Below are 16064 nucleotides of genomic sequence, written 5' to 3'. Positions count from 1 at the left end.
GACTTTAGTTTCTGTCTCTCTCTCACACACACACACACACACACACACACACACACACACACACACTCTAACATGACTGAAGTGTGTGATTTTACTGAGTTACATTCTGTAAATAGTTTGTTTTCTTGAACATATTTGTGAGGTTTGTGTAGCAGCTTCAAAACGACTTTCACAAACATGGAGTTCAATGTGCATGCTCACACACACACACACACACACACACACACACACACACACACACACACACACACACACGGCAAAACTAGTTCTTATCACTAATAAGAATAAACCATGTTAATTAGAATATAAAAATAAATAAGTATCCGATTCTTTAAGGTTATATTTATGTAGAAAAAATAAGTTTAAAGACGTGCAGGAGAGCAGCGATGGGAAAACTCGATGGGGAATAAATAAAGAAAACATTACGGAATTTTATTAAATGAAACTTTTTAGCCATTTCAAAGACTGATTTAAAAAAAAAAAGCTTCACTTGACTCTTGTTTCAGTCGAACTGCTTCAGATGTTTATCTGTTTAATGTAAAAAACTTGAATGTAAACGTCTCCGCTCTGGGTTCAGGTCAGACCCCGAGGACATTGTGTGGGTGAAGATGTTTATTAAAAAAAAGAAAACAAAAAAAAAAGAAAAAGAAACTATTTTAGAAATATATTTTCTAAAATTGGGCTTAAACTTTATTATGCTAGCTAGGTAGCATGCTAGTCAGTAAGCTAACTAGTTAGCCAGCCAGTATGTATGTATTTGCACATGTGCTGTTATAGTATAACACTTTATAGGTGCTCATTTACAACGTCCACTGTAACCATGACGACGCGGTTTGGTTTATTATCGGACGAACACGCTAAGCTCGTAGCAGCACACGTAGCAGCACTGTGTGGGCGGGATTTCAGGGTCCGCTGAGTACAGACGGAGGAATCTGGATGGATGAGGAATGGTGAGAGGTCAAAGGTCAGAGATGAAGGTCAGAAGGTCACCAGACGGAGCACTTGTCGACAGGATGCATGGGCGATTCCTTCGGGCAGTGAAACACACGGCCGAACTCATCGAACTGAGACACGCTGCCGATGACCCTGCACACAGAGGCCTGATTAACACCTGACCCCGGTGTGAGTGTGAGTGTGTGTGTGTGTGTGTGTGTGTGTACCTGTAGTGTTCGGGGGCGTGTTTGTCAGTCAGCAGCTGAAGGTATATGGACTGAGACCGCCTCTTCATGCACCAGTTCTGTTCCGGGATTGGACAGAAGAGATTAATACATTGAAAAAAAAAAAAATCCAAAAAATGACATCACACCATTCCTGAATTCTGATTGGTCAGAAGGTGTTGGTTAATTCTTTCCGACAGTAGCCCTGACGGTAGCGCAGGTTTACATTAATGCACTCACATGGTTTCCGAAGTAACTCACTGGTTAAATAAAGAAACAAATCCTAATCTGTGGAACTGTTGTATAAAAGCGATATCACACCCGAGGCCGTGCTGTTGTACCAAATATCAGCACAGCTGGGATATTTTCAGTACTCAGGCTGCGACCGCATCATGGCTGTGCTGATATTCAGTACAACAGCACGGCCTCGAGTGTGATATTCTTAAATGATCTTTTTAAGTAAATGTGTTTCAAACACATCAGTACAATAAAAAAAAAATCATAAAAACTTATATTTAGTTTAAACAAAACTATTGTACACAACACAATCCTGTAAAAGTTTTTCATTATATTAACCCCCGTTTCTCCCTCAAAGTTATTTTCTCATCGACACACTACGGGTTAATTGATGCTGCAACTTTAAACATTTTAACAAGTCTATGATGACACTCTGCCTTATTGTGTGGGCTTATTATTTATTATTTTTATCCAGGTGTGTGTGTGTGTGTGTGTGTGTGTGTTAGTTAACCTGGGCAAAGGCTATAAAAAACAGCTGCTCGTGTGTGTATTTGAGGCCTGGTAGCGGGCGCTCTGGACCGTGATCCCTCACCCACTTCTGATACGCCTGCAGAGACAGACAGAGGGACAGAGACAGACAGAGACACAGGGAAAGGCATAGAGACAGACAGTGAGACAGAGACGAACACAAAGTCAGACATATAGACAGACAGAGAAACAAACAGAGAGACATCACACATTATGATGAACAGGTAGCCTGATTAGCCGGCTTATTAATAGACACCATTTTGGCCTGATTACCAGGTTAGTTGACTGACAGGTAACAGGTGGAGGTGTTTATTTGTTTATTTATTTATGTGTAACTGTCAACACTAGGGGGCGGTGCAGCATTTCACATTACACTGAGAGATAACGCGACTGATGAGCGGAACTCACGTAGTAGGAGAGTTTCAGCCCCCCGAGATCTGCGATGTTCTCTCCCAGGGTGAGGCGTCCGTTTACCTACACACACACACACACACACACACACACACACACACACACACACACACACCACCATTGAGCAGTGTTTTGTGTGTAATTAGTCTTTTATCACTGGGGATGTGGTGATGTTGTACAAAGTGATGTTGTGATATACGTATGATAGGAGTGTGTACACGTCCAGCAGTGTGTACTACAGGGCGTGATGGAGAGAAGGCGGGGTCAGATTCGGGGCATGTGCCTTGTATGTGACTCGCGGGTCATTAAAGTGATTCCTTTTGGTCAGGGTCACTATAAACCCAAAACGATCGGAACAATACAATACAAGGGGGGGTTGGCGCGCTCGCTTACCCGCTGGTTGTAGACGGTGAAGTTGTCGTAGAGTTTGATGATGCACTCTGCTTTCTTCTGGAACTTTTTGTAAGAATCCTCAGTCCACCACTGCTTCAGGTTACCATAGCGATCATACTGACCACCTAACACACACACACACACACAGTTCTGTCAGGGTAAAGAGCTGTCTCAAGACCTTCCCACTAACACACAACCTGAAAATGTATTTACAGCTAAACAATTCGAGGTTACTTTAAATTTACATCAGAGAAATTCTAACGCAATCGTTACACAAAACGTTTAAATGTGTTTAAATACATGTTCCCGTGAGTACAGACTAACTAGTAGAGCATTTTAATTTCTATGTGACTGCATTTAAGGAGGCAGAACATCGCTGTTCCTCTATAATCCTACAGGTGGCGCTATAAACTATTCACACATTGGCAGGCCGAACAGCATCGTAGGAGCAAATTATTTTATAAATATAAATATAGTTTGTTTAGAATTGTAACAGAATCTGAAAAAAATGATATTGAGTTTAGTAATATAAATGATTTTTAAATCACATTACGAATCGGATCAGCACCCAGATACGGTGATAAGATCGTACCGGCCGGTCCCCGGTGATTCCCATTTACACTAGTACACTAAACCAGTGTTTACTTTTTCTCATCCTGGATGATGAATCGTGAAGCTGAAGCTTTATAACACCAATTATATCTCTGACGTTTATTCTTTTTAAACAGCGTCCCATAATGCCTAGACCACACGACCTGATGCCACCTGATCTTAAATATTAATGCTGATTTAATTTAACTGATTTGTGCTGATTTATTGTCTTAAGATGTTCTGTTAGTTGAGAAATTAAAATAAAAAAAGTAACCTTTAAAGCTCAGAACGTTTTAGCTGTTATTTGTTTAGCTGTTTTTTTGTGCAGTATACACTAACCTTTCTTTTCTTTCAGCACAAAAAAAGGCAACATGATGAACTGAACTCTACTTAATTTTAACCAACTACCCAAACATGGCAGAGATATGCGTGATCACGGGTTTTTCTGATTGTTTTCGGTTGTTTCTGTGACCAAAATATAATAATAATATGCTCATGTTAGGAGTTCTACATTTTTGTTGCTGTAGTAATAAAATGAACCCTTTATAAAAAGTAATGATAACTCTCGTTCTACCTGACACCGTTAACACTGTTAATGTTAACACACACTGTGAAGGCTTCCATATAAACACACATATTTTAATCATAGTTGACCTTGAGTTTTAAGAACACGTCTGTTCATAACATCTTAACTTACACCAACACCATCTAAACACATTTTATAAAACAAACAGTTAATAAAGAAATGATTGAGATTGCGAGCATAATTCGTGCTTGTGTATTAAAACACTCGTATATCAAAGTAAATTTCCCGCATAAGAAATAATGGAAACACAGACGATTCGTTCCACAACTCTAAATGATTCATCTAAAAATAATTAATACAAAATATAAAGTAAAAATAAAACAAATGAAACTGCTCTTTAACTTTGAAAAGAATCATGGCTGTAGTGACTGAGGCCAGACAGAAGGGGGGGGGGTGGCGGTATGCTGTGTAGGACGACTTTCACACAGGCCACACTACAGAGGGGCCCAAAAATGTAGTGAAACTTTAACACTTGTTATCTAGGCCCTTAATTAAAATTCCAATTAAATTATGGAAGCAGCATCATATTATGTTTCCTCTAAGGATGTCGGTAGTAGTACCACTGTTGATGCGATCATGTGACCATCAGAAGAGAGGCGTATATTTTTTTCAGTTGAGGTGTGTGTACTGTTTTTGGGCTCTTCTGTGTATGTTCAATTTATTCAATACCTAAAACTAAACCTGACTTCATAAAAATTTGTTGAATGTTTAAAATGAAATCACTCACCCCAGTCGTCGTATCCGTGTGTTAGCTCGTGTCCAATAATGGCTCCAATTCCTCCGTAATTTAGAGACCTGGAATAAAACGCAGGTAAATCTTGAGCACTACTTCTCTACATTCACCACTAGAGGGCAGAGCGAGACTCCCTCGTATTCAACAAGAGCTGGTTTTGTGTGGAGGAAAGAAATACCGGCTTTCTGCAAGTTTCTGCCCAGGTGTGTGTGTGTGTGTGTGTGTGCGCTCTAATGACTTCCTTCTTCCTTTGTAAAAGAGATCAATAGAACGATGGAACTGTCACCCTCTGATTACAGCCAGTCCACAAAAGCCTTGCAGGCAGGCACACACACACACACACACACACACACACACACACACACACACACACACAGAGTCCCTCACTCTCTCTCTCTCTAATTGTCACCTGAGCTAATGGACTAGAACCTTTTTCACAATGGCCAACAATCTTTTCCTGTGGTGTGACCTGCACACACACACACACACACATGCGCAAGAAATAGAGAGACACAAAATGACTAAGCGACTGATGGCAGGATTACACTCAGGTGTGTGGGAGGAGGAAATAAGAGAGGATGTATAAACCTGTCCCGGAGGCTTTTATCTTTTTTTAACCCAATGACATTTTAACAATGAGGAGGACTGAAAGAAAAGAAAAGGTTGAATAAAGACCGCCAGGAAGAAGAAGCAATTGAAAGGACTGAGCCATATATCTCATTAGTTTTGTAAGGATGTTAGCTAAACATCTAGCAGTGTCTGATAAGGGTGTGTGTAAAGGTGATTATTAAATAAAGTTAGCTACAGCGCGGCTCGTTTTAACGCAGTTCCAGAGTGTTTAATACACAGTGTCTGAGGGTCACACTGTCTACAGTCAATGTCTCGAGTCCAACGGTTCCATCGTTTTCTACCTGGTGGAAGCTCCTTGTGTTCATGATGGAGCGGGAGTCACTGATCTCCACATTCAGATTATTAAAGGACCCCTGTTATGGAAAATTCACATTCTGTTCATGTTTAGACATTCAGATGGGTCTCCGAGGTGTGTGTGTGTGTGTGTGTGTACAAACTAAACACGTGAGAAAAAAAATATTCCCAGCTTTTTGTCCTTGTCCATGTTTTCTATTGTATTTCCCCCTAATATGACCTCACATAAGAAGAGCTCCTCTCCTGACTTGCTGCTCGTCTTTCCTCAAGTCTACTGATGTGGATCTGTGTTAACTTGTGAAACAAACAGAACAGTGTGAGACCTCCCCGAGACTGCCGCACTGCGTGTGAGGAGAAGTGCACGTGTCGTCCTAGTGTCTAAACCTGGGATTGTCACAGTGGGGACCAGGGATGTCCATGGATCTGTGAAGTATGACAAGGGGGCGATGTTTATCATGAAGTGAAAAAAAAAAAACCTTTTCCTGACTGATACATGTCAAATACCTTTTTTTAATTGTTTATTCTTAAACTTCTTTATCCTGTTTCCTTATCAATCAGGTTCTGTTTCCGTGATTTCTTGATTCAACAGGTCTGGTAGTAATCAGGTCTGGGTGTCTCAGTGAACTTTAACCCAGCTTCGTGGTTAAACACAGTTCAGTCATGATTTAGCAAGGGTGCAATTACTTTATCACATATGGCCAGGTAGGTTGGGACAGCTCTTATCATTATTTAAAAACCATTTTGCATTTACTCGGGTTATGTTTGTGTAATATTTAACTTTGTTTGATCATTTAAGCGTGACAAATTTCACAGCACTGTATAATAGTTTGATTTGATTTGTATTGAATCACGTGTCACGTGCGGCTCCTAATCAAACACAATGTTCACACACCCGCTTGTGTCACAGCCAGAACATCTCCGTCCCTCTGGTTTCTGACCTGAACTGTTATGTTTGGTGATTTCACGGCCGACATCGTTAAACACACTTACGAGCTCTTTAAAATGTTCTCCTTTCCGTGTGTTTGTTCTCCTTATCTGAATGTGAAATCCGAACCGCTCACTGTACAGTCACAAGCATTTAACTACTGTAGAAAACCCAGGAGAAGAAAACTTTAAGTGTGTGATGTGAGACACGGCACTCGAGTGCAGATGAAGCGGAGAGATCAGTGGAGCTGTGGACTAATCTGTCTGATCTGAGTCCCGATCAGTGGAGTGGATCAGAAGGAGCTTCAGAAAATACTCACTGTGGGAATTCTGGATCGTACAGAGTCGGCTGGAGAATTCCTGCTGGGAAAACTGGAACAGAGGGGCGGAGTTAGGGGGAGAGACGGGAGGAGAGACGGGGGAGAGAGAAAAGTAAAAGGTGATGAGAGTCAGACGGGATAAAAACTAAAGCTTAAGAGTTAATGCCTGTGTTTGTCTGTCTGTCTTTTTTTTCTACTGTATGTATTGATTTGACTCTGAAATCTGAAATTTAAACCCTCAGATGGACAAAGACACCATGAATAACCAGCCACAGCTTATACTAGGGAGAGGAATAAAGTGTGTGTGTGTGTGTGTGTGTGTGTGTGTGTGTGTGTGTGTGTGTGTGTGTGTGTGTGTGTGTGAGAGAGAGAGAGAGAAAGAGAGAGAGACCCTCATGCCACATACCCATCTGGTTCTTGTTTGGAAGATAGTAAGCATTGAGTGCCTGCGGTGGTAGAAGCCACCTGTGGAAATATGACACACACACACACACACACACACACACACACACACACACACACACACACACAAGAAGACAAGGTCAAAACCAAAAGTCCAAATAACTCAATTATCACAAGTGTTTATTCGTTTAATAAACCGAACATACACAACACACACACACAATATGGATACACACACACACGATCACAGGATTTATACTTACACATATACACAGCATTTTGCAAGACAAGCAAATTTTTTTTTATAAATTTGAACTTAATAAACGAGCGAGGTCTTGATATACGAGTACTGTAGAATACATGCACTTTGTCTGCTGAGCGTCACATGATCACAACTGAGTCAATGGTTCTTCTCTCTAGCGCGCTGTGGGATTGTGGGTAATTATCTCCCATGCTCAGTCTCAGTGCGTGTGCGTCACTTGTATACTTAACATCCGTGCATGTGTGTGTGTACTGTATTGTATAATGTATTTTACACCTTTGTGTATAGTGTATATTACAACATTGTGACCATGTATGTGTGTGTGTGCGCTCTCAGAAAGCATTGTTTTTATTTGGTGTCCAAATGTAGCGAGTGTTATTTAGTAACTGTACTGCAACAATGGCCTCAGTAAAGAAAAAAGGTTAAAAAGGCCGTATCAATCTGTTTCACGGGATATCAATCTGTTTAATGACAATGTAGTGTCACATTTCTGTAAAATCCTCAAAAGGCGGCGTCATTAGAGAGATTCCTTGTTTACGGAGCCCCCTGGGGGATCATGTGGTAAAAACAAAACAAAAAAAAAGATCACTGAATGCTAAAATGAGCGCACAGATTCGTAAATCAATCAGTCACACTGCTTGGGTTAATAAAACCCAGCGCCGAGATTAATAAACAACAGAAGAAAAACAACAGATACACTCCGGTTGCTCTTGCAGGTCAAACCTCAAACCATTAAGGATAACATCAGTGTTACAATCAGGAGATAATCAGTGTTAAAGGCAGAATAATGATCTAACTGTGGGATTGTGTGTAATATAATAATCAGATTTGTGATACACTCCTCTCCTCTTCCATCCGCCACAAACCAATAACACGACTGATCTGAAATAATCCGGTAATTTTATCACCTGCGACGCATCTCACCATCTGTTTCTTTAACATTATTGTTTTCCTGCTTCACAAGTCCAAAACTCATAACTAGTTTATATTCGCCAGACGTTCGTTCTCTAATATCAGCTTAAAACATCACACACTCCTGTATTTGCAGAGGATTACCACAGATAGTCTTTATGGCATTGGCTGATAAATATATATAAAATATTCTTTATATTAAATTTGTTTTATTAAAAAGATTTACTATAAGATTCATTATATAGGTATTTATAATGGTTCACAATCTATAATATATATTACGCTAAACTCACTATATCAATACATTAATAATCTATTATTATTATTATTATTATGATTATTATTAATGTTTTGTGTTGTGCTTATAATGTTTAATATAATATAATGGTGTATAGAATATTTGGCATTATCATTTTTATTGTGTGTGTGTGTGTGTGTGTGTGTATGTTGTCCTTACGTGGTCTTGTCCACTTCCTTGTGGATCTTGTTGATGGACATTTTGATGTTGTACTTGATGCTGTTTAGAATGTTTTTGAAGTACGTCTTCTCACTCACTTCAAACTGTAGAAGGACAAAAAGAAAAAAGTAAGTAAATAACAGAAAGAATAATTCTTTAAAAAAAACTCTTTTTTTCTTTTTTTTCTTGAATTTTCTTTTTTTTTTTTACACGTATATCACACTGTATATCACACAGTATATAACACTATATATCACACAGTATATAACACTGTATATAACACTGTATATAACACTGTATATATAACACTATATATCACACAGTATATAACACTGTATATAACACTGTATATAACACTATATATCACACAGTATATAACACTATATATCACACAGTATATAACACTGTATATAACACAGTATATACCACTGTATATCACACAGTATATAACACTGTATATATAACACTGTATATCACACTGTATATCACACTGTATATAACACTGTATATACCACTATATATCACACAGTATATAACACTATATATCACACAGTATATAACACTGTATATATAACACTGTATATCACACTGTATATAACACTGTATATAACACTGTATATACCACTATATATCACACAGTATATAACACTATATATCACACAGTATATAACACTATATATCACACGGTATATTACACTGTATATCACACTGTATATAACACTGTATATAACACTGTATATACCACTATATATCACACAGTATATAACACTATATATCACACTGTATATAACACTGTATATAACACTGTATATAACACTGTATATACCACTATATATCACACAGTATATAACACTATATATCACACAGTATATAACACTATATATCACACAGTATATAACACTGTATATCACACGGTATATTACACTGTATATCACACTGTATATAACACTGTATATACCACTATATATCACACAGTATATAACACTGTATATATAACACTGTATATAACACTGTATATATCACACTGTATATATTACTGTATACCACACCGTATATCCCACCGTATATCACACTGTATATCACACCATCTATCACACTGTATACAGTATTACACTGTATATCACACCGTATATCACATGGTCCTCTCAGGTACAGTATTCCTAACACAAATGATTAGATTCGGATATATTTGGATTAATAACTCAGTTCGGACAGACTGATGTGTTTGGAGCTGTTTTGAGGTTTAAAACTAAAACTTTGCTTCGGATTGTATTCGTGTCAGGTTTATACAGACGTCTAACACTCGTCTAGAGTGTAGATTTTTAAAAAATGGGTCGAGGTTTTGAAGAGTAACTTTTCAGACTCGGTGCCGTGGACAGGGTCAGACTCAGACAGAACAAATTTCATCTATAATTGGGTTTGGGATTAAATCGGGTTCAGTGGGGCTGGAAAGAATTGTCCTGTTTGGTTCTGTAGGACGGGTCGAGGCGGGTCGAGCGGGGTCAAGCTCACACAGACTGCCCTGTCTCTGATTAGGTCATGTTTAAAAAAAAGCACTAGTGAACAGTAGGTGGAAATTAAAATAAGATTGAAAGAACATTAAAATCACACCTTTCATTGTAGATTTAGAGAAACCAGTCATTTTTTCACACATTTATTTCATCTTGTCAAAATGACAGACGTTACTTTCTGTTCCAGCCTATCACTTAAAAAAACACAGATAGAAGGGCTCATTTTCAGGGAATACCGTGTTCAAAGGTTTAAGTATTGAGCTGCATTTAGTTAAAAATAAAACGAGTCATTTTGACCAGAACATGAGGGTTAAGTGAGATTCGAACCCGAGTGTGTGATTTACCCCGTATTCATGATCGATGAGCTCCGGCTTTAACAGAAAGTCTGGATAACCTGTCATCACCATCATATGCTGGAGCTGAGAGAGAGAGAGAGAGAGAGAGAGAGATTCAGTACACTGCACTCCACCATATGAATTAACTTCGCTCGTGTCCAGCCCGCGTCTGATAATTCTGTACTTTAGACTTTTGGCTTTGACCTTGGCTCTCGCTGCCTCCTTGGTTTCTTCATCCATCCAGTCGAGCTCCTGCAGTCTGACGTCCAGCGAGTGCTTTATGTCCTCCACCAGCTCCTGTACCTGAAAACCACACCCAATTAATATAATTTTAAAAATGATTCTTTTTTTTTGTCTTTCAATGAACACGTGTATCGCCTGCCCACTGAACATGTTACAGTATACTGGATGAGATTAGATTTATAAGAAATAAACATAAGAATGTTTAACAACAATTACAACCTGTCATTTTTTCAGAAAAAAAACAAACATATTAGACAAATGAAATACCGAGTGTACAGTATATCTACAGTTCCTAATAAAGGTTCTGTGAAGGTTTGATCCAATTCCCATGAATGGTTTAGGAAGAGTTGCTGATAGAATGAAAGTGTGATGATGACGAATGACAGACGATGACACGAGATGACGGACAGCGATCAGTCTGGGGGACACAAAAAGACAGCAGTAAATCGAGAACATCTGCTCTAATTATCCTCATCAGCAATCAGCGCTGTGCATGTTAAATCTCACCTCAAGACCTTTTATACTCTTTAGCATTTAATACTGTGTGACGAGGCATTTTTCTTCTTGTTTTTATTCATTTTTATTGATTATTTATTTATTTTTATTTTCTTATAGTGAGATGATTTGAGGGTCAACCTTTAATTGTTGTTTAATGTTTCATTTGGATTTTATTTCATTTTATTATTACCGCCTGTTTTTATAGTCTGTAGTGATTTTTGGATTGTACAGCAATCATCGTTACTTTAGTCGACTGTGTTGTAAATAAAAATTTATTTGACTTTGACAAGTTTCATTAACACAAGTTACATTAGTTTCCCAAGTTTAACGACTCTCATTTGCCCCATCACTATCGTTAGCATCTCAGGCTCCGCCCACTCACATATAGACATGTTTAAAAGCACCTTACTCTCAGTGTACATACGAACATAACTGTTTTAGATCGATCCAGTTTTAACAGTTTGCATCAAAAAACTTACAGCGTTCAAAGGTTTTCATCAGAAACACTTCAGCAAGTGTGTGTGTGTGTGTGTGTGTGTGTGTAACCAATCAGATCACAACCTGAAACACGTGTCCTTAAAAGTACAGTAAGACTCTCTGAGACTGACACTATTGTAGCTAGAAGTGATCCCATCATATTAGCGTCCCATCATATATTTCTTGCTAAACTAAACTCTTGCTAAAGGCCACTTGGCCAAATAATAAAGTTTAATAGAATCTTAGGATAATAAATGTTCTTTTTTATTACTTTTTCAATTAAAAAGATTTATTAATAAGCCTCGTCTGGTAAACATTAGGATTTGGCAGAAGCTCCGAATACGCTAAAGAATAACTAATGAGCCGTAGAGTCCCGTTTAGGAGACGTTACTCCACTCCGTTTCTGATCCGTTGATCAGATCCTCAGTAACAGACGCTGACTTTCGGCCCTGACCTTAAACAGTCTGACAGATAAACCAGAAAATCCCACATTGTGTCGATCTGTCCACCTCTCCTTCCATCTCTCTATCAGAGAACAGGAGGGGGGAGGGGGGAGAACAAGGGAAGAAGAGATCACATTAAGGTGAGGGATTAGGAGTGAGAGACAGGGATTAGTGCAGAGACACAGAGACTGGATGAGAAGGACGAGATGAGAGAAGAATAAAAAGTGGGGAGAGACGTGAATGACAAAAAACTGAGAAAGACTGGGACAGAGAACACGCCTCCTTCACTGATACTGACACACAGGCCACGCCTCCTTTACTGAGACCATCACAGACAAGCCACACCTCCTTCAATGAGACTGACACACACAGGCTACACCTCCTTTACTGGGACTGACACACACAGGCCACACCTCCTTTACTGGAACTGACACACAGGCCACGCGTCCTTTACCGTGACTTACACACAGGCCACGCCTCCTTTACTGGGACTGACACACAGGCCACGCCTCCTTTACTGTGACTTACACACAGGCCACGCCTCCTTTACTGGGACTGACACACACAGGCCACACCTCCTTTACTGTGACTGACACACAGGCCACACCTCCTTTACTGTGACTTACACACAGGCCACGCACACAGGCCACGCCTCCTTTACTGGGAATGACACACAGGCCACGCCTCCTTTACTGTGACTGACACACAGGCCACGCCTCCTTTACTGGGACTGACAGACACAGGCCACACCTCCTTTACTGTAACTGACACACAGGCCACACCTCCTTTACTGTGACTTACACACAGGCCAAGCCTCCTTTACTGTGACTTACACACAGGCCACGCCTCCTTTACTGGGACTGACACACAGGCCACGCCTCCTTTACTGGGACTGACACACAGGCCACGCCTCCTTTACTGGGACTGACACACAGGCCACACCTCCTTTACTGGGAGTGACACACAGGCCAAGCCTCCTTTACTGGGACTGACACACAGGCCACGCCTCCGTTACTGGGACTTACAAAATCCAGTACAAAATGTAGATGATTGGGTGTCATATGATTTATCATGTGATTGGCTTATGAAATGTAATTTAAGCCCCGCCCTTTCCTGCGGCAGGTGCTTGCCTTGGCCTTGCTGCGAGAGGAGAAGTGTGTCTGGACGAAGAGCGCGCCCAGCGCCATGCCGAAGTGTTTATTGGCCTGATTGAGACACAGCTGGTTGAGCTCCAGCTGTCGCTCGGTTCCATCGATCTCCCGTGAGAACTCGTGGATCGTGCTTCGGAACCCTGTGGATAAGTGCTCGCTGAGCGCCGCTACTATTCTCCACAGCATGTAGTTGTGCAGAACCCTGAGAGAGAGAGAGAGAGAGAGAGAGAGAGAGAGAGAGAATTAAAGAGTTAAGTATGGAGCGAAGCTACTGTTGTCACCCTGCAGGTGATTATAAAGTGTTTTATTCCTCTCACTGCACAGCAACTTACCAACAATTACAATGTTACAATTATTAAAGCATGACATCACATTTTGTATCTGTTTAAGTTAAAGTTCATGTTGTCTCTTGCATTACAGCAACTATAACTTACAGCTCAAGCTTCACCTCTGACACTGGAGACTCCTTCCTCTAAATTACAGAATTCTCCATATCAACAATTTTTATTAATCTTTTGATGATCTGTACACGTCCCTGTGAACCGTGTTGCTATGGTAATGATAACGCATCGGAGCGAGCGCATTAATATAAACCTGTGCCACTGTCAGATCCGCTGTTACAGAGAATTAATCAACACTTTCCGACCAATCAGAGCGCAGGATTAAACAGCACTGTGGAGTAAATCTCATTAATGCACCAGAAAAAAGAGCAGAGCCAAATGAGCGTCTAAACGCTCTAAAAAGATTAAGTCGTAATTAATTACTCCAGGACGTAAACAGATGGAAAATGTCACAGCGAACAAAACAAGCTCTCGCTCTTCCTTTCTGTCTTTCTCTCTCGTGCACTCGTCTCGGCTCTTTCGCCGTGATGTCACCCCTCGCTTCTCACACGCAGACGGCATTTTAATCATAAATGTGCCTTTTCTTGGCTCGGTGCCGGTTCTCCTGCGCCAACAAAGCACTTCCACAGCCCACTCAATTCAGAGGGGAGGAAGGGATGGAGGGATGAAAAGGACGGGAGAATTTGTCTTTAAAACCAGTCCTGTAAGAGAAAGTGGAAAGAGGATCAGGAGTGAAAGAGAGAGAGAAAGGTAGAATGTAGAGGGTGGATGGAGGGATGTACAAATGAAGGAGAGATGCTCTGTGTCGTGTGATAAATAAGTACATATGGGATGGATAGAGAGAAAGAGGGTGTGGGTAATAAAAGAATGAGAAAGAGATGTAAGGGAGGGTAAGGGGAAAAGTGAGAAAGAGAGAAAGACAGAGAGAAGAATAAATATGAGATGCAGGGAGAGAGAGAGAGAGAGAGATAAAGAGCTGGAGACAATGGAGGAAAAGTGAAAGAATAATATAATAGGAAGAAAAAGGTAGAAAGTTGAGGGTGGATGGAAAGAGAGAGAGAGAAAAAAGAGACGGGGAGGGAATGAGTGATAGATGAGAAACAGAGAGAGAAAGAGAGCAGTAGAAAGAAAAACAAAGAAAGAAAGTGACAGAAAGAGAGATAAACAGGTGTGTGTGTGTGTGTATGTGTGTGTAAGTCCAGCTGTAGTGAGCTCATCAGCAGTAAGACACACCCCCTCTGAGTGGGCGGGGCAATCACAGTAATCACACTTTATTACAGGCGTGTGTCTGACACAACAATGGCTGATGCAGGTGGAGGATTATGGGTAATCTCGTTAGTGTAATGTGTACGCATAAAGCTCATTATGAATAAAAGAATGTGAAGGGCTAAAATACACACACACACACACACACACATACACACACATACACACACACACACACACACACAATCCTAAACAGACTGACACACATACACATATTTTTGTGTAAACAAACAGAAACAAATTGCACACTGATAAAAATCACATTAATACCGAGCGTACACACACACACACACACACACACACAGGCACACACACACACACACACAGGGCACACACACACACACACACACACACACACACACACAGGCACACACACACACACAGGCACACACACACACACACACACACACACACACACACACACACACAGGCACACACACACACACAGGCGCACACACACACACACACACACACACAAGACTGAAATCGAAATGTCAGTGAGGAGGTCCGAGGGAATGAAAGCGAGAGAACCGAATAAAGGAGGTGAGATTTAGGAAGCTTTAAAACGAACTGGGTCACTGCAATGTCAACACTAACACACACCGCTATCCGTCTCCTGCTCTGTCTGTGTGTGTGTGTGTGTGTGTGTGTGTGTGTGTGTGTGTGTGTGTGTGTGTGTGTGTTGTTCGACTCTCTGAAGTGTCTGTGTATCACTGCTTATGAAACCTGCACCGTTATTACTGGGCTGAAGATGAAAGTCTCCGCCCCCAACAGTGATGTAACGACATCATCAAAAACATAACGTTACTTTTGTCATTATTTTTGGACCTAATTTAAATCAATTTCTCAGTCCAAGTTCCTCTGTTTGTTTTTGTTAATTTCAATTCTCTTTTATTTAGATGGCAGTTTTATAGGATTGTTAGTTCCTTATAGATTTCAGACGTTTTTGTTACGTGTGTATA

At 40.3% G+C, this 16064-nt stretch overlaps 1 protein-coding gene across 1 annotated transcript in view; it reads right to left on the bottom strand.

Annotated features, from left to right (window-relative positions):
- Nucleotides 1–239: 239 nt before the first annotated feature.
- LOC128533374 (endothelin-converting enzyme-like 1) overlaps nt 240–16064 on the bottom strand; it is a 32492-nt gene continuing 16667 nt past the window's right edge. The window contains exons 8-19 of the mRNA XM_053507622.1: nt 13475–13697; nt 10888–10986; nt 10693–10767; nt 8838–8941; nt 7211–7269; nt 6805–6856; nt 4631–4698; nt 2727–2851; nt 2331–2396; nt 1906–2001; nt 1161–1237; nt 240–1086 (exon numbers count right to left, since the gene is read on the bottom strand). Coding sequence (XP_053363597.1) covers nt 987–1086; nt 1161–1237; nt 1906–2001; nt 2331–2396; nt 2727–2851; nt 4631–4698; nt 6805–6856; nt 7211–7269; nt 8838–8941; nt 10693–10767; nt 10888–10986; nt 13475–13697 — 1144 coding nt within the window. The 3' untranslated portion in view covers nt 240–986. The remainder of the gene's footprint in view (nt 1087–1160; nt 1238–1905; nt 2002–2330; nt 2397–2726; nt 2852–4630; nt 4699–6804; nt 6857–7210; nt 7270–8837; nt 8942–10692; nt 10768–10887; nt 10987–13474; nt 13698–16064) is intronic.

This window comes from Clarias gariepinus, chromosome 11 (assembly GCF_024256425.1).
Source record: "Clarias gariepinus isolate MV-2021 ecotype Netherlands chromosome 11, CGAR_prim_01v2, whole genome shotgun sequence".
NCBI lineage: Eukaryota > Metazoa > Chordata > Actinopteri > Siluriformes > Clariidae > Clarias > Clarias gariepinus.
The sequence above is the reverse complement of the archived record's forward strand: the minus strand, read 5'-3'. Positions and strand labels throughout refer to the sequence as shown.